The 22,374-nt window shown below is 43.6% G+C and overlaps 1 protein-coding gene across 1 annotated transcript in view; it reads left to right on the top strand.

Moving 5' to 3' along the window:
• LOC126456521 (uncharacterized) overlaps positions 1–22,374 on the top strand; it is a 280,557-nt gene that overhangs the window by 87,841 nt on the left and 170,342 nt on the right. Inside the window, exon 2 of the mRNA XM_050092270.1 lies at positions 19,061–19,231. Within this exon, the coding sequence (XP_049948227.1) occupies positions 19,061–19,231 (171 nt within the window). The remainder of the gene's footprint in view (positions 1–19,060; positions 19,232–22,374) is intronic.

Below are 22,374 nucleotides of genomic sequence, written 5' to 3'. Positions count from 1 at the left end.
GTTTCCGGTTCTACGTTCAGTACTATTTAGGATGACAATCAAGTCTGCGGAGGATGGTTAGTTTTTGTGACAAGATGAGCAAAAGATTACTCAAGGTAGCTCGTGTTCACAGTGGATGAAAGCTGGTGATGCAATATTTTTTTCTCCTCTGCCAGCAGCATTTACATTTAGCTGCGGCTGCTCTCGCCCTCTGAAAATCCTATAAAAAGCTAATCAAAATCTTTACTGTTATTATCAGCTGAAACTGTCCTACGTTTCTAATTAGGCGAGAAAACATGCACTCATCCCTAGTCTGGAAAATACGGCAATATAGACGCGCATAGATGGTGCAGCGTGTATACTTCAATGCCCTCTCAGTTCTGGCATGAACAATTAAATACGTGGCTGTCTCGTTTCTCCACTGTTGGAGCTCAACGACTCTTCAGCCAAAGTGAATGCAGTGTTCACACAAAATTCCTCTTTTGGCGTCGTAACGAGCGTGATGCACCCTGTTCTACACTTGACGCTGGTTCAGAGGACAGTCCTCGAAGTTTTCGGTCTTGTATCTTTCATAGTAAACTGTCCCCACCTGTGTCCTTTCGTGCTTCACGTCACGGCTTTTGCAGACCATTGGGAGAGTTCCTTTCATCTTGTGGAAACTACATCCGCCAATCGCTAAGGGCCTGCCCTCGAACTACGTCGAAATATCGCCCCTTTTTACTCCTTCTGAGTTTATTTTAGCCAATCGGATATATTGTGCCCGCTCCTGACGCCTAAAAGTTACACGTGTACACCATGAGCATACCACGGACATTCCACGTGTTCAACTACATCGCTGGTCTACTTGTATCCATCTCGAAATTCCCCAATGCAATTTTCTGAAGAATTTTTCTCTGTTCGGAGAGAAGGGAAATGTGAAATGTTCCGTTTACCATGATACACAATAAGATTAATAGTGCTAATGATAATTTCGATGATGAGCGCCGTAACAATCGCCTTAATTCGTCTCTCTCTCTCTCTCTCTCTCTCTCTCTCTCTCTCTCACACACACACACACACACACACACACACACTTACATACACGCACGCGTGTGGTGAGACAAAGTAAGGCGGTGGTTATGGCGCCAAAATTGAAATTATCATTGCCCTATCTACGTATCACCGCATCATAGTAATTGGAACATTTCGCATTCCGCGTTTCATTTACTTGGTATAATTTTCTGAACATATTTTTCGTTTCTTTTTTTATTGTGACAGACCAGGTATTCGACGTTATTTTTAATGTCAACGAGAGCGAGATGGTCCCGCTCAATAGCAACGCTGAATTCTGCATCATTGTCTTCGAGACGTTAACGACGTGTCTACTGCCGATGTAGATGGAATGGGAGAGAAAAAGAGAGAAGATTGGGATTCAAAGTTCCATCGACGACAGCAATTTTAGTGACGGAGCACAAGTCCGTATTCGACAGAAACGAGACAGGAAATTGGCCGCGTCCTTTTAGGGAACAATCCGAGCACTCTTCAATGATTTCGGGAAACCAAGGAAAAATTCCGCCCGATAGAGAGTCCAGTACCTAAACCTCTGTGTCGCTTCGCTGGATGCTTTTTCCTTTTCATCCTTTTTTTGGAATTTAACATTTACCACTCTGTCATGCAATACCCTTACACAGTATCATTCTATTCCACCTACTCCGCAACTCTTTAAATTGTTTAATAATTGCAACTATACCAGTGCACCTCACCAATAAAAAAATTATAAATCATCGTATTACTACTTACGACTGCACAACGGTTTTGTTAATCCACTCTTGAGGTGGGCAATGTACGATCTGGACTTCAGCTTGGTTCGCTTAGCAGCGTGAAAGACAGCGCTTTAAGGCCTACGCATTGCCGGCCTATGTGGCCGTGCGGTTCTAGGCGCTTCAGTTTGGAACCGCGTGACCGCTACGGTCGCAGTTTCGAATCCTACCTCGGGCATGGATGTGTGTGATGTCCTTAGGTTAGTTAGGTTTAAGTAGTTCTAAGTTCTAGGGGACTGATGACCACAGATGTTAAGTCCCATAGTGCTCATAGCCATTTGAACCATTTTTTTACCTACGAATTTATTAAGGGACTGACGGTTTGATCATTGTAATCTAAAAACCAGGTCAGCAAAATAATTTATGAATATTCATGGATAAATCCCTCGTGATTAATAAAGCTTTAGAAACAGAATCATTTAAATCCAGTAGATTTTTATTGCAAATAATTCAACCATTAGGCACAGTGAGCTTACACAATTGCGGACTAAATAGAAAAAAAGATTAATAGTAATTAACGTAGTGAGCGCAAAGTTCGTGAAAAGGTCATTAATCCCGAAATTCGTATGTAAACTCTCCCAGCACTCTCCCATAGCACTACTATTAATTAACGTAGTGTGCGCAAACTTCGTGAAAAGGACATTAATCGCTTGAAGTCTCATAGTACTATTTCTACTTAATCGCGACACAAAGCTAAAGTTAAGTTCAGTGTCCCAAATAATAACGGCAAAGAAACCAGTAAACTAGTTCATCATAGGTGAGCCACAGCAAAATAGCCAAAGTTCTCAACCACCTAAGTCCGTCAAATAAAGTTAAAGTTCTTATGGGCACTCAAACTCAGTCACCGAATACCGTCATAAAATATTGTAAACCATAGAGACTGCGCCCACCAAAAACAGTCCATCGAAAAGTTAACGTACGTAACTAGCACGGCTGTTTCGCCGTCCAGACTATCTCTACTGCCGCCAAGCACATCCGTCGATACAACAAGACGATAACTTCCAACGATGACAGGCTACCGAACAAAAACGGAACTGCATGTGTATGCTGCTAGCCCTTAAATACTTTCTGTGACGTCACTCACTGCTGAATCCATGTTAAATATTGAAACAATGATCACTATTCAAAACTGAGACTATTTGCACAACTGAACATAAACCCACAATTATTACTATCATTTTGCGATAGCTCATTTCACATACAGTACAGTACTAAATAGGTTATTAAGAAAATTCCTAAACTTCCGTATATTGAATTTAACAATATGAATTAGTTATGTTAAAAATTGCGAAGTGCATACGGCCAGATAGAAGAAAGTGTGTCCTTCTGCCCTCTAGCCATGTATTCATTCATGCAAATGTTGTACTTTTTACACTGACGTAAAAAAATCACAACACCATGAAGGAGTTGTGCGATATAAACGACAGTTGGTATACGTGTTTCTACATCTATAAGCTGGTGTCTATTCAAATTTCGCGCCAGTCGCTACTAGCACCACTATGGGGAGACACGTCATATTTGTTTTCAATACACACGGTATCGGTCATGAGTGTTAATTACCTGAGAGATCGGACATGGTGAGATGGCGTTGGCAAAGAAAGCCTATAAGGCTTCAAAGATGCCATTATTAACACCCCACTGAGTTTGAACGAGGCTGCGAGAAGCTGGATGTTCCACCTGCGATACTACAGAAAGACTTGGCGGGAATGTAGCCACTGTACACTATTGCTGGCAGCGGTGCACGAGAATGTTAGGTCTCTATAAGGCCGAGCTCCGGACAGCCACGTGGCTCTACCGAGAGGGAAGATCATCATGTTCGGCGTGGGACTATGGCGTATCGTACTGCATAAGCAGCAGCAATTTGAGTGACAGTTGGCTCAACAGTGACACACCGAACTGCTACAAATCGGTTACTTCAAGAACACCCCTCCCCCAGCATTGCGACCTGTATGTGCATTCCACTGACCCCAAACCACCGCCATTCGCGACTTCAGTGGCGTCAAGAGAGAATGCATTGGAGGTGGAGGTGTTGTACACTACTGGCCATTAAAATTGCTACACCTCGAAGATGACGTGCTACAGACGCGAAATTTAACCGACAGGAACAAGATGCTGTGATATGCAAATTATTAGCTTTTCAGAGCATTCACACAAGGTTGGCTCCGGTGGCGACACCTACAACGTGCTGACATGAGGAAAGTTTCAAACCGATTTCTCATACACAAACAGCAGTTGACCGGCGTTGCCTGTTGAAACGTTTTTGTGATGCCTCGTGTAAGGAGGAGAAATGCGTGCCATCACGTTTCCGACTTTGATAAAGGTCGGATTGTAGCCTATCGCGATTGCGGTTTATCGTATCACGACATTGCTGCTCGCGTTGGTCGAGATCCAATGACTGTTAGCACAATATGGAATCGGTGGGTTCAGGAGGGTAATACGGAACGCCGTGCTGGATCCCAACGGCCTTGTATCACTATCGGTCGAGAAGACAGGCACCTTATCCACATGTCTGTAACGGATCGTGCAGCCACGTCTCGATCCCTGAGTCAACAAATGGGGCCGTTTGCAAGACAACAACCATCTGCACGAACAGTTCGACGACGTTTGCAGCAGCATGGACTATCAGCTCGGAGACCACGGCTGCGGTTACCCTTGACGCTGCATCACAGACAGGAGTGCCTGCGATGGTGTACTCAACGAAGAACCTGGGTGCACGAATGGCAAAACTACATTTTGTCGGATGAATCCAGGTTCTGTTTACAGCATGATGATTGTCGCATCCGTGTTTGGCGACATCGCGGTGAACGCACATTGGAAGCGTGTATTCGTCATCGCCATACTGGCGTATAACCCGGCGTGATGGTATGGGGTGCCATTGGTTACACGTCTCGGGCTGCCCTGGCCAGCACATCCTTCAGATCTCTCACCAATTGAAAACGTCTGGTCAATGGTGGCCGAGCAACTGGCTCGTCACAATACGCCAGTCACTACTCTTGTTGAACTGTGGTATCGTGTTGAAGCTGCATGGGCAGCTGTACCTCTACACGCCATCCAAGCTCTATTTGACTCAATGCACAGCCGTATCAAGGTCGTTATTTCGGCCAGAGGTAGTTGTTCTGGGTACTGATTTCGCAGGATCTATGCACTCAAATTGCGTGAAAATGTAATCACATGTCAGTTCTAGTACAATATATTTGTCCAGTGAATACCCGTTTATCATCTGCATTTCTTCTTGGTGTAGCAATTTTTTTGGTGACCAGTAGTGCATTTTCTGATGAAAGCTCGTTCTTCCTCGGTGCCAGAGATGGTCTTGTATTGGATAGAAGGCGGCCAGTTAAGGGACTGCAAGCAACATGTCAGCGAGCTAGACACATTGGACCTAGACTTCACTTGGAATTATGGTCTGGGCTGCGATTTCATGACGCATAAGGAGCACTATTGTGGTTATCTCACGCACCCCGACTGCAAGTTTGTATATTACTCTGGTGATTCGACCTCTCGTGCTGCCATTCATGAACAACATTTCATGGGGTGTTTTCCAGCAGGACAACACTCGACCACATCGCTTTTGCAAACCAATACGCTCTATAGAGTGTCGACATGTTGCCTTGGCCTTCACGATCACCAGATCTGTCTCCAGTCGAGCACATGTGGGACATCATCGGACGACAACTCTAGCATCATAGGCAGACAGACAGCATTAACCGTCGCTGGACTGACCGAACATGTGCAACAGGCATGGAACTCCGCTTCACAAACTGACCTCCGGCACCTGTACAACACAATGCATGGAGATTTGAATGCTTCCATTTAACAGCCCGCCGGTTACACCGGTTATTGATGTACCAGCATTTCACAATTGCAATGACTTATGTCGCGCTTACATTAACCTGTGATCTTTCAATATTATTCACATAAATATGTTTCCCAGAGAAATGCATAACCAATTTTCATCACTCTAAATTAGTTAATTTTTGGTGTTGCGATTTTTACCGTCAGTGTCTCAAGCGCACTTCCATAGAGATCTAATGTAAGTTTAATTTGTGACCAGTCACATAAATAAACGCCCGCCGGGGTGGCCGAGCAGTTCTAGGCGCTATATTATCGAACCGCGCGACCGCTACGGTCGCAGGTTCGAGTCCTGCCTCGGGCATGGATGTGTGTGATGTCCTTACGTTAGTTAGGTTTAAGTAGTTCTAAGTTCTAGGGGACTGGTGACCTCAGAAGTTAAGTCCCATAGTGCTCAGAGCCATTTTTGAACATACATAGACAGTAAAAATATATCTAATAAAATTTTGAACCTAGCTGCTTAGGTTCAGTGACCGTGTCAGAATTATATTGTAATAAATAAGCGCTCGGTCAGAAATATTAAGTCAAAATTGACCTGGTTTCGACGCTACTATGAGCGTCGTCTTCAGAATTAGACTAACTGTCCTAAAACATTACGTATATAGTACATTAATAAAATTAAAGTTTGTACTGACTCGAAAAGATGCAGTACTTCTTGTATGTCATAACTAACGTTTTTACGTTACAAAATGTATTTCTATTTAAAGTAGATAAATATGTTACTTCATCCTGTTATTATTAATGCTTACGTTATGCCTGAATCAGCTGCATCACAATTTCATGCGTCTAATTTTGAATGTACAGTAGCCTAGTTGTTTCTGCGGCTACTAGATGGCGCTCGTAGCAACACCATGTTTACTTGCCCACACTTTCTAAAGTGGGCACCTCAGTCTTGTTGCAACCCTTATCCACAGTACGAGCAGCCCTTAGCGGCTCGCCATCTTACAAGTGTTCATGGCGTCGCCTTTCCGGCTTAGATCTTTTTTAATATGTGACTTGTAAGTACTGCATCTTTTAGAGTCGGTACAAACTTTAATTTTATTAATGTACTATATACCTAATATGTTTTAGCACAGTTAGTCTAATTCTGAAGACGACGCTCGTAGTAGCGTCGAAACCAGGTCAATTTTGACTTCATATTTGTGACCGAGGGCTTATTTGTTACAATATATATCTAATAGTTAAATACAGGCAATTATTATCTTGAATTCATACTACACAGTCCAATTACATTAATGTGACCACCACCGATGTTCGATGTCAACGTGCAGTAACCACTCACAGACGTCAGGTGGCAGCACTATCAGCGGAGCGTATGTAAAGCGTGTCTGGTGATGCGGAAAACAATTATACTGTATCATAGCCGTAATGCAGAAATGGAACGATTTTTTCCACGTACAAATGGGCGCGTGATCATTGGCTTTCGGCCCAAGCAGTTTCAAAACGGCGAAGTCCGTAAACTGTTCGTATATCGCCGTGGTTGAGGTATACCGTGCATGGCAAAATGGTGCTCTCTAAAACCAGTGCCAAAGCACCATGGACCGTAGATGACAGGATGAACGACGGCTGCAGAGGTGCATACGGGTGAATAGCCTCGCAACTTATGAGGAGTTGACCACCCAGATGAACTAACTGGTTGCCAACAGCATCTCCTCGACAACCTTCCAGCGATCGTTGATTCTTATGGACCTCCGCAGCAGGCGCCTGGTTCGTGCGACCATGCTGATTTCCTTTCATCGGCGACGAAGCCTGTAATTTGCATGCCAGTACCGCAGCTGGATGTCCAGTGAGTGCCAACAGGTGGCTTCTTTCTGTGAATCACTTCCTGCATCGGACAGATGGCTGTTGGTGTGACACGTCTGAAATCAAACACCCTGGCAACGGAGGACCTTCCCTGGGTAATGACGTGATTCTGAAAGGCACTATGGATCAACGTAAGTATGCATGTCCACCCTTACAGGCAGCTCGTTATTCTTCGGCACGATAGCATCTACCATCAGGACAATGCAATGTGTCACAGCTCGCAGTGTACGTGCATGGTTCGAAGAGCACCAGGATGAGTTTACCGTACTCACCTGGCTACCTAACTTCCCGGATTAAAACACAATCACGAATCTGTGGGGCCAACTCGATCGATCTGTTCGCGCCACAGATCCCCAACCGATAACCCCAGCGCAGCTGGCCACAGCAGTGTAGTCGGCATGGCTCCACGACCCTGTCGGTACTTTCCAGAACCTCATTTATTCTCTTCTTGCTGTTAGCCGGGCTGAAAAAGCGTTGGTTATTGAGGTTTTTGGCAACGGCCTTGCCGCTGTGGATTCACCGGTTCCCGTCAGATCACCGATGTTAAGCGCTGTCGGGCGCGGCCGGCACTAGAATGGGTGACCATCCGAGCCGCTATGTGCTGCTGCCATTTTTCGGGGTGCACTCAGCCTCGTGATGCCAATTGAGGAGCTACTCGCCCGCATAGTAGCGGCTCCGGTCAAAGAAAACCATCGTAACGACTGGGAGAGCGTTGAGCCGACCATACGCCACTCCTATGCGCATCCTCATCTGAGGATGACACGGCGGTTGGATGGTCCCGATGGGCCACTTGTGGCCTGAAGACGGAGGGCTATTCAGGTTTTTGACAGGTGGTCACACTGATGTCATTCGACAGTGGACATGGTTCAAATGGTTCAAATGGCTCTGAGCACTATGGGACTTAACATCTATGGTCATTAGTCCCCTAGAACTTAGAACTACTTAAACCTAACTAACCTAAGAACAACACCCAGTCGTCACGAGGCAGAGAACAGAGAACATGCTTGTTGAGGACTTTGGCTGTAGCACATTTGCATACCTATATTTTATAAAATCGTCTGTAAATTTTGATATACATGCAGCATTTGAAATACAGCCTTCTGTGGTGTTTGCTGGCTTCGTCAGCTTTCATTTGATACTTTACATGGTTTAATTGTGAACAATTAAACTTGCAATGAGCTTGTCTCAAAGCTGCGACTTTTATGGTGTATTGCGCCATGTTTGTAAGGTCTGTAAAGTAGTTTCCCTGCAAATGCAATATCCATAATATACAGGATGTAAATTTTAAGTTGACAAACCAGAGTAACTCGAAAAATAAGGTTCACACGAAAAAATGTGTAGAATCCAAAGTTGATTATTTTCGAGGGGGAATCTGCTGGTGCTAAAATGAGCCTGCCCCCTGGGGATGGGGCGGGAGGCAACTTTAAAATTTCAAATGGGAACCCCTGTTTTTTATTGCAGAATCAGATCCGACATAAAAAACTACGTATATTTTGTCTTAAACATTTATTTTGATTCTTGGTAGCTGGCGCTGTAATTCAAGAAAATCCAAGATCTCATTTTTGCGTGGAAAATGGTTACGGATAAATTAAAAATACTTATTTACTTCGTAAATTTGATTCGCTAAAACTAAAACTCTCCCTCTCTCCCCACAGGGTGGGGTTTGAGAGACAGGAATTAGAGCTTTACAAATGTTGATTCAAATATTTGGGTTAGTCTTTTCCTCAGTTAGTCTTTTACTTGGTTTGCTCTGTGAGTTAATGAGTTCACTCGTTAGTAAGTAGGATGTTTGATTAGTTAGTTAACTAGTCAGATGATCTGTTTGATAATTAAAAGTTGTGTGGCCTCATGACCACGAAACAAACAACTTACCCTAATCGGCGTAAAAATTAATACTCCTCTCCCTCAACCCTTAAGTCACCCCTTTTGTCACCTCAGTGCATGGAATATGAACGTTCCAACGAATGCGTGCAATTAATTGTGCTCTGCACTGCAACTGTTGGAACTATTGAGCGGATAAGTTGCTAACGCGTCAGTTTTGCAAGGCGGTGCCGTTTTCAAATCGCATTTCATTTCGCGTTATCTGCATTATTCTGCCGCTTAATGCTAATCCAGCCCCCAAAATGAGTGATCCGAATGTATCTGAATTCGGTAAATGTGTACAACAGAGTACCAGCAGTAAGCGGTTAAGACACCAAAGAGAAGGAGTGAGATGTGGCCCAGCAAAAATGCAAAGGTTAGTGTTATGCCATAAGTAGAACGAAGTAGAATGGAAAAGCTACTTCAGCGAGGCATCGTCATGCCTCGTCAGCGTCAAAGGGCGCTGTATTAACTTCTGAATGAGTTACAAAGGGGCAGCACGATACGCTTACTTGTAAAGGTCTCTGTTATACTGTGAAATTTCATATCGTACACGCCACGTCCTCACGGTACGTGTGTGAAATCGGAGGACAGGAAGTGACAAGCGAGTGCTGGACCACACAATATGACCACAGAACGAGATGCGTGGTCCAAATGGACGGTTTAGCTTCATCTGTAATGTTGGTTCTATACTGGAAAGATGCAACTAACATTCGCTTACTGCGCCCTACTTTACTACTTTACTTTACTTCGTTACCAAACTTCTCTCGACACTTTACACTTCGGTGGCAAAACTGCATTCAGAACACTCCTATATACAGTCAACTACCCAACATCTCAGCGTTTTTAAGTTTTGTAGTTGGGGAACAGTTCTTATAGATCAACTAGTATACTACACGTCAAAGTCTGCGTATGACTTATTCCAGGCATTTCATCATTAACGCGCAATGGTATCAGTAACACGGACAGTCGGTTTTTGTCGATAATGGACTATCATTTTTTTCAAATCATACGGTATCAAAGCAGTAAGGATATATAACAGTTATCTACTTTCTTCTAAATAAGTAATTCTTTTTTCTACCTAAGAGACGAAAGTCACTAAACTGTATATCGCTTCTATGTACTACCTTTCTTTTGTTCACTTTTACTATTAATGTCTTTCAATGGCGAGAGATATATGCAAAGACGTCTGACGGCGACTAATGCCGCAATCTGTCTTCGCTGACTTTGCTAAGATGACGTGACGCCTTCCACGATTTTACACCAGTTTACCCTGAAATGATTATTGATGTTCTTGGACGACAAATTAGCTTTAATAAAACAGCTTTTCTGAAAATTATGTATCAGTTTGGAGCACTACATGAAGGAATATCCAGATTGCTCTAAAATTTCCAATTTACGTACAGTTGCCGATTTCAGACATATTTGATCGCAATGCCCAGTAAGTGATTGTAGGGGCGTGATCCTTTATTAAACAGAAAAGACACCCAATCAGTCCGATGTGCTATGCCTTCAAAAAAGTACTGGGTAGCAATTAAACATTCCTCAGCGTAATTTGGTAAAAACTGGCACACTTGTGTCATTTACAGCTCACACATCAGTTCTTGGATGTTCATAAATCGCGTGCTGAATCTCAGTAATTTCAGTCTCTTGGTATGACTCGTTCCTTAACTTTATCTTGTTCACCAGTTGTTACGCCTTGAAGCGATCGTATCCTCATTTTCAGAAACTCACGCCAGGTTTATTTTCTTTCCATTCTTCCACTTTCCTTTATTGCCCGTTCTTCTGATTTTACACACAAACATAACACCCATACAACGATTTTCTAATTGCATTTATCCGTTATTTCTGTTTATTTTTCCTTTTTGATATTTATGAGGATAGTCGACACGTTTTTTGTGTAAAAGTATGAGCAATCCAGAAAGCTAGTCATACTGTTATTTATCGCGATCAATTTCAATAAAAATGAATAAAGTTTTATCTGTCGTAAAATGGAAAAAAAATGTAATGAAACAAATTATTAAATGAATAAAAATTTGGTTGATTACACCATAAATTCGCAGAGAACATAATTTCTGTCTAAACAGAGAAAATACGTATCTTTGGGTAAGATTGTCTTCGGAGGTTATTGGCATCATGTAGGGTGGGGGGACAGTGTAACATAACAGTCGTGACACTCCGTCCCTGTTTTGTGACCCACAGCGATTGCAGCGCACCAAGCGGCCAGGAAGTTGTACTGTTGAGTTCGGAGATATCTTGTGAAAGCGAAAGTGAATCTTAATTGTTTATATTGACCTGTAGAATAGTTTTCACAAACGGAAGAGTCTGTAGCGAAATAAACTGCGGCAAAAACAAGAAGACACTACATTTGCCTTTTTCTTAGGTTTTTTAACGACCCTGGGAGGTGTGAACCGCTACGTTACAGAACAATTTACTTACGATTTTCTTGTAACCTACAGATATTTACTGGAGAATGTCGTATTCTTTAAGAACAAAACAATTGCTAGTAAACAGCAGAAGACCTGACGTTTTGCAGAAAGCCGTCCTATATCTACTCAAAAACGTGAAGTTTTTTTCGCTTCACTTCGAGTCTAATCAGTGAATGTGGAGCATAGGTAACGTGTATATGGAATGAAATACCTACATTACCTAACGCAGCGCCGGCCTTTGTGGCCGAGCGGTTCGAGGCGCTTCAGTCTGGAACCGCGCAACCGCTACGGTCGCAGTTTCGAATCCTGCCTGGGGCAGGGAAGTGTGTGATATCCTAAGGTTAGTTAGGTTTAAGTAGTTCTAAGTTCTAGGGGACTGATGACCTCAGATGTTAAGCCCCATAGTGCTCAGAGCCATTTGAACTTAACGCAGCAGACAAGCTATCACAACTGTAGCTGAAGAAACAACCACACAGGCGTGATAATAAAACATGCAGTAAAACTGCTTCCCAAGAAGAAACTTTCCAGAAGAAACCTTCCACAATTGATTTACGTCATAAATGGCAAGAATTTTCAACACCTTCGCTTTTGAAACAAAAGTACTTATATTCACAAAAATATTTATTTATTAGAAAATAGAGTGAAGTGTGACACTGTGCGAAGCATTAAGCTCCCTAAGAAGTTCTTACAAATAAGAATCGACAACAAAAGAAATATATTCTTCTCATGCACGAAGTATTTGTTTATATTCTCTTGTTTTCGGAGGTGTAACCTGCAACTATACACATATTCGAAAGTATTTCTTCATCATTAAGTTGTTGCTAATGTCACTGAATCGAGGCGATTCTGCTGTGTTTACATGTATTTGATGATCATTCATGTATTTGATGATCATAACACTTGGAATGCAAAACTTTAGTAAGTATTCCCTAATTAACTAGAAAAATGATTAAAAACAAACTTCAGTTTTACGGCTGCTTTCTCCACGCTTGGGGCGCTAATGTCGAACCAACCGTCAGATGGTAAAGTTTTCACAGCAATGAGTGTCGCGACTGTATACTTTATGTTAGACTGTGGCGAGGAATTGTTATGAGTCGGTTCTGTGAAGTCTTAGCGTATGTACACTGCTCGTTGTGAATGTTGAAATTACTAATTTGGACTGGAGAGCGATGTCACTGAAATTATTTCAGGTATTGCAAAGACCATCACGATTATGTCTGTATGCAAGGAAACATCGTAATAAACATACATCAACAAATAATTAGTTTTCAGTCATTTCAAGAAGCAAACCCGGACCTCTCTATTGGGCAGCAATGCATGGATAGTTACAGTCCCTGAACACTTCAGTCATCATAAAGATAAGTAGATATTGAATTTTTCTACAACTGCAACTCAGTGGCCTACTTTTATATTGCTAGACAGTGATGCTTCACTAAATTTGCATGTTACAATTTTTGCCGATTGTTGTCAGTATAATACGTTCTAATACAAAAATAAATGAAATACCACGAAGGAATTACCTGAGTGGGACGGTAACCGATAGCTGTGATGTACAATGATTACAATTTCAGAAAAAATTAGATGATTATTCTTAGAAGCCTTCGTTTTTGCAGCTTGTATTTTTCGTTCCTCTCCATCTGTTACTGACCAAGTCTAGTTGCCTTAAAGTACAGTTTGGTAGTGCCATTATTTGGTAAAGCCTTGTTGGGATTTCTTTCCTGGCCACTTTATTCAGTGATCCGTGAATGTTCCCATTAATATAATTGAATTTTTCAATTTTTTTCGGTGTGTATTTTCGTTTGCGAAGGTGATACTTCACAAGAAACTGAATTAATTCACTCCTATTCTACGATAATTTATTACATTTTCATTTGGGATCGAATTCTGATTTTTAAAAGCCATGAGTTTGGTTTTTTAGATCGAGATTGTCTTGGCAGTTATATTTCATCTATTAATTATTGTTTGGTGGGTGCCCTCGCCGCCAGCTATAAGAAGATGGTCATCAGTAAAGAGTTTTGTCATTAGGTAATTTCGTTGGTTTAAGTTATGGGTGCAAAACTCTATTTCTTTCATCCGTTGTCCCAATATTTCATCTGCACAGATATTAAAAAGTTCCCGAGACAAACTGCATCCTTCTCGTAACACTATATTTGCTACAATTCTAACATTCTCCGGCAATGACAACGTTGCAGTCCTCGTATATTTGTTGGTGTTAGACTTGTCCTGTCTAATATTTCCCGACAACATTCTCATAACTAAATTATCAAAGGCTTTCACGTGTCGGCCGGGTGGCCGAGCGGTTCTAGGCGCTACAGTCTGGACCCGCGCGACCGCTACGGTCGCAGGTTCGAATCCTGCCTCGGGCGTGGATGTGTGTGCTGTCCTTAGGTTAGCTAGGTTTAAGTAGTTCTAAATTCTAGGGGCCTAATGACCTCAGAAGTTAAGTCCCATAGTGCTCAGAGCCATTTGAACCATTTTTATAATTCTCGCAGTATTTTCCACTTTCTTTCTTAAATATAGGTGTTACTGTGGCTCATTTCCAGCTGGCGAAATTTCTCTCCTTGCCCAGCCTTTGATAAAGCAGAGAAGGAACCTAGATTTCATAGGAGACGCATATGTGATCAGTTCGTTGTATGTTTTATGGACAAACGAACAGTGTGAAACAGACACATGGGTTATCAAATTGACCAGCGTGAGGTCTAGTTTTACAGAGAAAGATTTAAATGCTTGAAAGCAATCAGAGAAATTGAGAAAAACAAAATTAGTGATTTGAGGGAAATTTCTTTCCGAATTTTCATATTCAAACAAATAATGGGAACTGTACGAATGGAGTCTTAGATTGACCAATGTGAGGTCTAGTTTTGCAAAGAAAGATTTAGTTGTCTGAAAGTAATCACGGTAACTAAGATTATCTTAATTAGTGATTTGAAGGAAAATTGAAATATTTCAAGGACGGATGTTGCTAGTTATGTAAATGAAGTCTCAAAAGTTCAACTATTCAAGGCCTAGCTGTTTCGCACATTAGTGTGATATTTAACTGCGAATAAAAAATTTTTAAAAAATTTCAGTTTTGTAAATTGATTTGTCTAAAAGTAAGAAATAAAATAGATTACAGTAACATTTGGCGTGCCTTTGAACGATGCTTGCAGTCGTATTGAGCAAATTATGAGCCGTTTGGGTATTTGAAGTTCAACGGTTAACGCAGAATGTTAGAATTTTGAAGAGGACTAGAGGATATAAGATTCCACTGTGAGCACTACAGTTTCTTCGCACTGTCGTCTTACGTAACACTCTCTTTATAAACTAAGGGGTTCTCCTCATGACTGGAGCCACTTTTGAATGTGGTTAGGCGCTCTCGTTACCAGTTTGTCCACATAAACACACTCTCCGTCCAAAAACGCCTTGGAAGGCCCAACAGTACCGCCCGACCGCCGCGCCATTCGGAGGTGATAGCCGTCACTGGTCTCTCCATCCCAAAAGTCCTCGGAAGGCCCAACGGTATCGACCGACCGCCGTGTCATTGCAGCCGATACGCGTCACTGGATGTGGATATGGAGGGGCATATGGTCAGCCCTTCGCTCTCCCTGCCTTTGTCAACTTTCGTGACCGATGCCGCTACTTTTCAGTCAAGTAGCTGCTCAATTGGCCCCACAAGGGCTGAGCAGACTCTTGACGATCACCCATCCAAGAACTAGCCAAGCCGGGAGCGCTTAACTTCGGTGATCTGATGGGAACCAGTGTTAACACTGTGGCAGGCCCGTTGGCAATTTGTCCAGATAATTCTGTGGGATACTGTCTCAATCCTCCACAGCGGCCTCCATAGTGCTCTGTACGATCTCTGATGGGACCGGACGATGCAAACCAAACGTTTTAGCACAGCCTATGGATTCTCAATGCAGTTGAGATATGGAGGCCATTCCATCCGCTGATTCTGTGGTCCACTAGGAAGGTGTTCACAAGATTGACACAACTGAGGCGCGAATTGTCGATCACCAGAATGAATCCCGCTACAATATGTTGACTAAATAGAGCCACAATGCAAGCGAGGATATCGTCCCGATATTTCACATGACTCATCCTCCCATCACCCCCAAGCAGATATCCTGTGGTCATACATGTTTCCATCCCAAGACATGACTGGACGGCCTTGAAAAGGGCGCCAGTCTACGACACAGTTAGGGTGTAAACATTGTTCTCGTTGCCTAGGCACAAGAATATCGTATTGTCATGGTGGAGACTGATACGGGTCTCATCAGAAAAGAGCGATGTGTCCCACTGCTACCAGGTTCACAAAGAGTGGTTTCGAGCGCATTCGACACGAGCCCCTCTCCGAAACCAATTTAGAGAAGGAACCTTGAGAAGATAGATCCTTTATCATTTAGCTACAAAATAGCAGGTCAGCAAATGGAAGCAGTTAATACCATAAATTATCTGGGAGTACGCATTAGGAGTGATTTAAAGTGGAATGATCATATAATGTTGATCGTCGGTAAAGCAGATGCCAGACTGAGATTCATTGGAAGAATCCTAAGGAAATGCAATCCGAAAACAAAGGAAGTAGGTTACAGTACGCTTGTTCGCCCACTGCTTGAATACTGCTCAGCAGTGTGGGATCCGTACCAGATAGGGTTGATAGAAGACATAGAGAAGATCCAACGGAGAGCAGCGCGCTTCGTTACAGGATCATTTAGTAATCGCGAAAGCATTACGGAGATGATAGATAAACTCCAGTGGAAGACTCTGCAGGAGAGATGCTCAGTAGCTCGGTACGGGCTTTTGTCAAAGTTTCGAGAACATACCTTCACCGAAGAGTCAAGCAGTATATTGCTTCCTCCTACGTATACCTCGCGAAGAGACCATGAGGATAAAATCAGAGAGATTAGAGCCCACACAGAGGCATAACGACAATCCTTCTTTCCACGAACAATACGAGACTGGAATAGAAGGGAGAACCGATAGAGGTACTCAAGGTACCCTCCGCCACACACCGTCAGGTGGCTTGCGGAGTATGGATGTAGATGTAGATGTAGAAGTCTTTGGCGCTTAATCCCAGGTCATGGTGCATATTTCGTCTCGATTGTGTTCACAGTAGCGCTCCTGTACCTGTATGGAACTGCCGCCACAGACGTTTAGCGTTGCGTTGGGGGTTTCTGCTTGCTTTTACACGCCGATATCCGTCCTGCGCACCTGTTGCTTTCCCGCAGCCACTTCTATGACGATCCTTAACTGAACCTGTCGCTAGATTCATGTTCCAGATTCTACAGACATACTTTGTGTCACAGCAACATTCGCTGTAACGTCCATTTGTCTCATCGCGCGCACCGTTGCAGTGACAATAAGGAGCCTCTGATAGTATGTTGTCGTTGCCCAAACCATCCTGAAGCACTACATCTCCCGTAATGACACACAGCACAAGTTCTGCAATGTTTACAGGTGGCACAATTACCGCAAACTGCACATACTGTTCCCTCACGGTAGCAACATCGATCGTTTTCCCTAGAATTACATTACAAACTAATGTAGTGATATCGTACCGTACTCTACAGGCCATTAAAATTGCTACACCAAGAAGACAAGCAGATGATAAACGGGATTCATTGGACAAATATATTATACTATAACTGACATGTGATTACATTTTCACGCAGTTTGAGTGCATAGATCCTGAGAAATGAGTACCCAGAACAACCACCTCTGGCCGTTCAAAATGGTTCAAAAGGCTCTGAGCACTATGGGACTCAACTGCTGTGGTCATAAGTCCCCTAGAACTTCGAACTACTTAAACCTAACTAACCTAAGGACAGCACACAACACCCAGCCATCACGAGGCAGAGAAAATCCCTAACCCCGCCGGGAATCGAACCCGGGAACCCGGACGTGGGAAGCGAGAACGCTACCGCACGACCACGAGATGCGGACCCTCTGGCCGTAATAACGGCCTTGATACACCTGGGCATTTAGTCAAATAGAGCTTGGATGGCGTGTACAGGTACAGCTGCCCCTGTAGCTTCAACACGATACCACTGTTCATCAAGAGTAGTGACTGGTGTATTGTGACGAGCCAGTTGCTCGGCTACCATTGACCAGACGTTTTCAATTGGTGAGAGATATGGAGAATGTGCTGGCCAGGGCAGCAGTCGAACATTTTCTGTATCCAGAAAGGCCCGTACAGGACCTACAACATGCGGTCGTGCATTATCCTGCTGAAATGTAGGGTTTCGCAGGGATCGAATGAGGGTAGAGCCACGGGTCGTAACACATCTGAAATGTAACGTCCACTGCTCACAGTGCCGTCAATGCGAACAAGAGGTGACCGAGACGTGTAACCAATGGCACCCCATACCATCATGTCGGGTGATACGCCAGTATGGCGATGACGAATAAACGCTACCAATGTGCGTTCACCGCGATGTCGCCAAACACGGATGCGACCATCATGATGCTGTAAACAGAACCTGGAGTCATCGGAAAAAATGACGCTTTGCCGTTCGTGCACCTAGGTTCGTCGTTGAATACACCATCGCAGACGCTCCTGTCTGTGATGCAGCGTCGAGGGTAACCGCAGCCATGGTCTCCCAGGTGATAGTTCATGGTGCTGCAAACGTCGTCGAACTGTTTGTGCAGATGGTTGTTGTCTTGCAAACGTCCCCATCTGTTGCCTCGGGGATCGAGACGTGGCTGCACGATCCGTTACAGCCATGCGGATAAGATGCCTGTCATCTCCACTGCTGCTGATACGAGGCCGTTGGGATCCAGCACGGCGTTCCTTATTACCCTCCTGAACACACCGATTGCATATTCTGCTAACAGTCATTAGATCTCGACCAACACGAGCTGCAATGTCGCGATACGATAAACCGCAATCGTGATAGGCTACAATCCGACCTTTATCAAAGTCGGAAACGTGATGGTACGCATTTCTCGTCCTTACACGAGGCATCACAACAACGTTTCACCCGGCAACCCCGGTCAACTGCGGTTGGAAACTTTCCTCATGTCAGCACGTTGTAGGTGTCGCCAACGGCGCCAACCTTGTGTGAATGCTCTGAAAAGCTAATCATTTGCATGTCACAATATCTTCTTCCTGTCGGTTAAATTTCGCGTATGTAGCGCGTCACTTTAGTGGTGTAGCAATTTTAATGGCTAGTAGTATATTTCTATATCACAAAATTATGTAATAAAGTTTCAGCAATATGCAACATTTATCTGACCACTGCATTTCTTTCTTATTTTCAAAAAACGATTGTCGGCTCTAGAGTTTGTTTTTTCCCCATTATTCGTAACACATCACCATTTCTTTGTGTTTCCTTGAGCTGACAGAAGGCGTGGTGTGTGTTGCAGGAGCCGAGCTTGCACGCGGACGAGAAGCGTCCGCGGTCTTGTGGCTGGCCGGCGCCGCCGCCCCCCTCCTCTCGCAGCTCAGAGGAGCTGTCTGCGGACCACGACTGCAGCCGCAGCTGCGCGTCGCACCTGGCGCCGCAGCTGCAGACAGGTGGCGCGCTACCCGCACAGGTGAGCGGCGGCGCGACAACGGCTCTTATCACAGTCGCTGCCCTAGCTCGAGATGTCTGCACACCAGTGTTCCTTGTGGAGCTGCCATCTGCCGTACTGAGAAGATACAATGCAACGTCTGGAATATTTGCACGAACTAAGTTGACGCTCGGCGCGAAGGCTGATAGGAGCGACTGTAATAATAAGAATTGCCTATACCAGGGGTTCCCATCAAAATTATCTCGAGGACCCACTCATCGAGCATGATTGGTACCTTGTCATATCACAGTATCAAGTACCTAAAAAGCCAAATTAAGAGTGTTTGTATACGTTTTCTATATCTGGTACTTAGAAAAAACATTGACATACTCATTATTGAAACAATATTGAGCTTAAAACTTTTTCAATTTAGCTATCATTGTTATTGTTCAATTTTTGATTACTGCTCAAAACTTTGTCTTCAAATCTGGGTATTTAGTATAACAAACTCCTTAAAAAATGAAAATTGAGTGTGAACTGAAAATGACAGGAAAAAATTGAAATTGAGTATATTAGTCTTTCAAGTGTACTACACTTGAGATTACATTGAGTAGACATGTGTGAAAAATAAGAAAACACAAACTTCGTACAAGGTATTCTTTATCTGAAAAAAAAACAAATAAAAACAGTTACAACAGAGTACTCCATCAGTATACAGTTAGTTTTAGTTTTCAGTTCTTAATGAGATGAGTTCAATCTGACCTTTGAGTCCATTATTTCTCAAATGTTAGGTTCCAAACATGAAACTTTCACTCTGAAATCCGACCGCATGTCGAGCCGATTCCTATATTTGTTTTTCTTGCAGGAAGCAGTCAAAACAAAAAATCTGTTATCATAAGAAATATATTTAATATAATTTTTATTCTAATAGCATCTTGCGGACCCCTCTGGCATAGCTTACGGACCCCTGGGGGTCCGCGGGCCACGTGTTGGGAACCACTGGCCTATACGATCGCTCCCATCAGCCTCCGCGGCGAATGTCAACTTAGTTTGCGCGGATAGGCATTATTTTCGGCAAAGTGTATCGATTTGTGGGCAATTTTTAATCTGAAATGGAAATGGTGTGTTTACACATAGATCACGCCAAGCCCATATTGGTAATCGAGTTAGAGAAAAATAATTATTCAAATAAAAATATTAACACAAAAAACGAACCACCACGAAGGAGTGGGGCGGAAATTGGTACCGGTGGATATGATGTACATGTCGAGACAAACAAATGATTACAATTTCAGAAAAAATGAATAATTTATTCAAGGGAAAAAAATTGAGCAAGTCAATAACGCGTTGGCCCACCTCAAGCCCTTATTGCAAGTAATTATTGGCTTGGCATTCACTGATAAGAGTTGTCAGATGTCTTCCTGAGGGATATCATGCCATCACTTAAAATTTCCGGGCTGATAGGCCGTGGTCGAAGTATAAAACTCTCCCCTAATACTTAGACCACGGCCTGTCAGCCCGGAAATTTTAAGTGAAGACAATACCGGCCGTGAAAGCTTACATTGTAGGATATCATGCCAGTCTCTATCCAATTGACAGGTTATATCCTAAAAATCCCGAGCTGGTCGGAGGGCTCTGCCCATAATGTTCGAAGCGGTTTCAATTGGAGGGTTTGGCGCGTACGGTCTGGTATCTCGTTGCCTGGAGTACAGTTGTCTTCAGTGATGAGTCGGGCATCGAACTGAGCCCCGAAGACCAGCGAAGACTTGCCGGGAGATGCTCCGGGCCAACCTGACTGCCCAATAGCCAGGAGTGATGGCGATGCCCGTTCTTTTCGTAGACCCCTTTTGTTGTCAACCGCGGCACCTCACGTGGCTGAAGAGTGACAGAGTGTATCTTCTGACAGCCCACCCGCCGGCCATATGGGGCAGTGGGGATAAAATAACAATAAAGAAGAAAAAATGCCTCGGCCAGGGGTAGTGCAGAACCTTCTCCTAACGTAAGCTCTGCAGCAAGTCGCGTTTGACACTGAATGGGAGAGGTCAGGAACAGCACTACGCCTGTAAGATGATCTAATCAACGGCAGCTCTCTTTCATGCATATAAATGCAAGGTAGTGCCCGCAATAATTAGGAAAAATGGTTCAAATGGCTCTGAGCACTATGGGACTTAACTTCTAATGTCATCAGTCCCCTAGAAAAATGGTTCAAATGGCTCTGAGCGCTATGGGACTTAACATCTTAGGTCATGAGTCCCCTAGAACTTAGAACTACTTAAACCTAACTAACCTAAGGACATCACCCACATCCATGCCCGAGGCAGGATTCGAACCTGCGACCGTAGCAGTCCCGCGGTTCCGGACTGCAGCGCCTAGAACCGCATGATCACCGCGGCCGGCAGTCCCCTAGAACTTAGAACTACTTAAACCTAACCAACCTAAGGACATCACACACATCCATGCCCGAGGCAGGATTCCAACCTGCGACCGTAGCGGCCGCACGGTTCCAGACTGTAGCGCCTAGAGCCGCTCGGCCACTCCGGCCGGCAGTAATGAGAAACAACCCGGTGGTATCCGGTTATAAGTTTACTGTTGATCTTTACGAATATGTCACGCAGTTCATTTACCATGTTAATGGTTTCATCCGTTGCTGCTTGGTGGAACCATTTGATATTCATCAACAAAAAATACGAACTGTGTATGTTCTGCTTTAATATTGTAAAATATAGGCTACATAATTTGTGTTGGTCATTGATAAGTATTAAACAGTAATACAGGGTGTCCGTAAATGAAGTTACAATTTCAAAATGCTATAGAAAGAGAACAACTGCTCAGAATGGCGTCAAATGTGATCATCAAAAAATGGATGAAAATTTTACCAATAGATGGCATGTAAGCGTCTTATCCTAAAGGGATCGGTTGCAAATGACACATGAATTGCAGTACGATATTACACCATCGGTACTGTTCAATGGGCATGACTGCAGGTATGTCCAACGTTCGGACAATTTCCCGTTCACTGCATGTTTACGCACCACCGCTCGACCTCTCCTGCAGTGCTATGACCACATTGTCGACAGACGTCGGATCAACTGCTTTTCTCCTCCTGCCACGCTACATTTCAAAAGATCCTTTGCTTTCCAATTTTGTAATCATTTTCCAAAGACCCTCAGCAGACATCGGACCAA

The sequence above is a fragment of the Schistocerca serialis genome, chromosome 2 (assembly GCF_023864345.2).
Source record: "Schistocerca serialis cubense isolate TAMUIC-IGC-003099 chromosome 2, iqSchSeri2.2, whole genome shotgun sequence".
NCBI classification, from domain to species: Eukaryota; Metazoa; Arthropoda; class Insecta; order Orthoptera; family Acrididae; genus Schistocerca; species Schistocerca serialis.
Note: the sequence above shows the minus strand (reverse complement) of the source record. Positions and strands in the feature narration are given on the sequence as shown.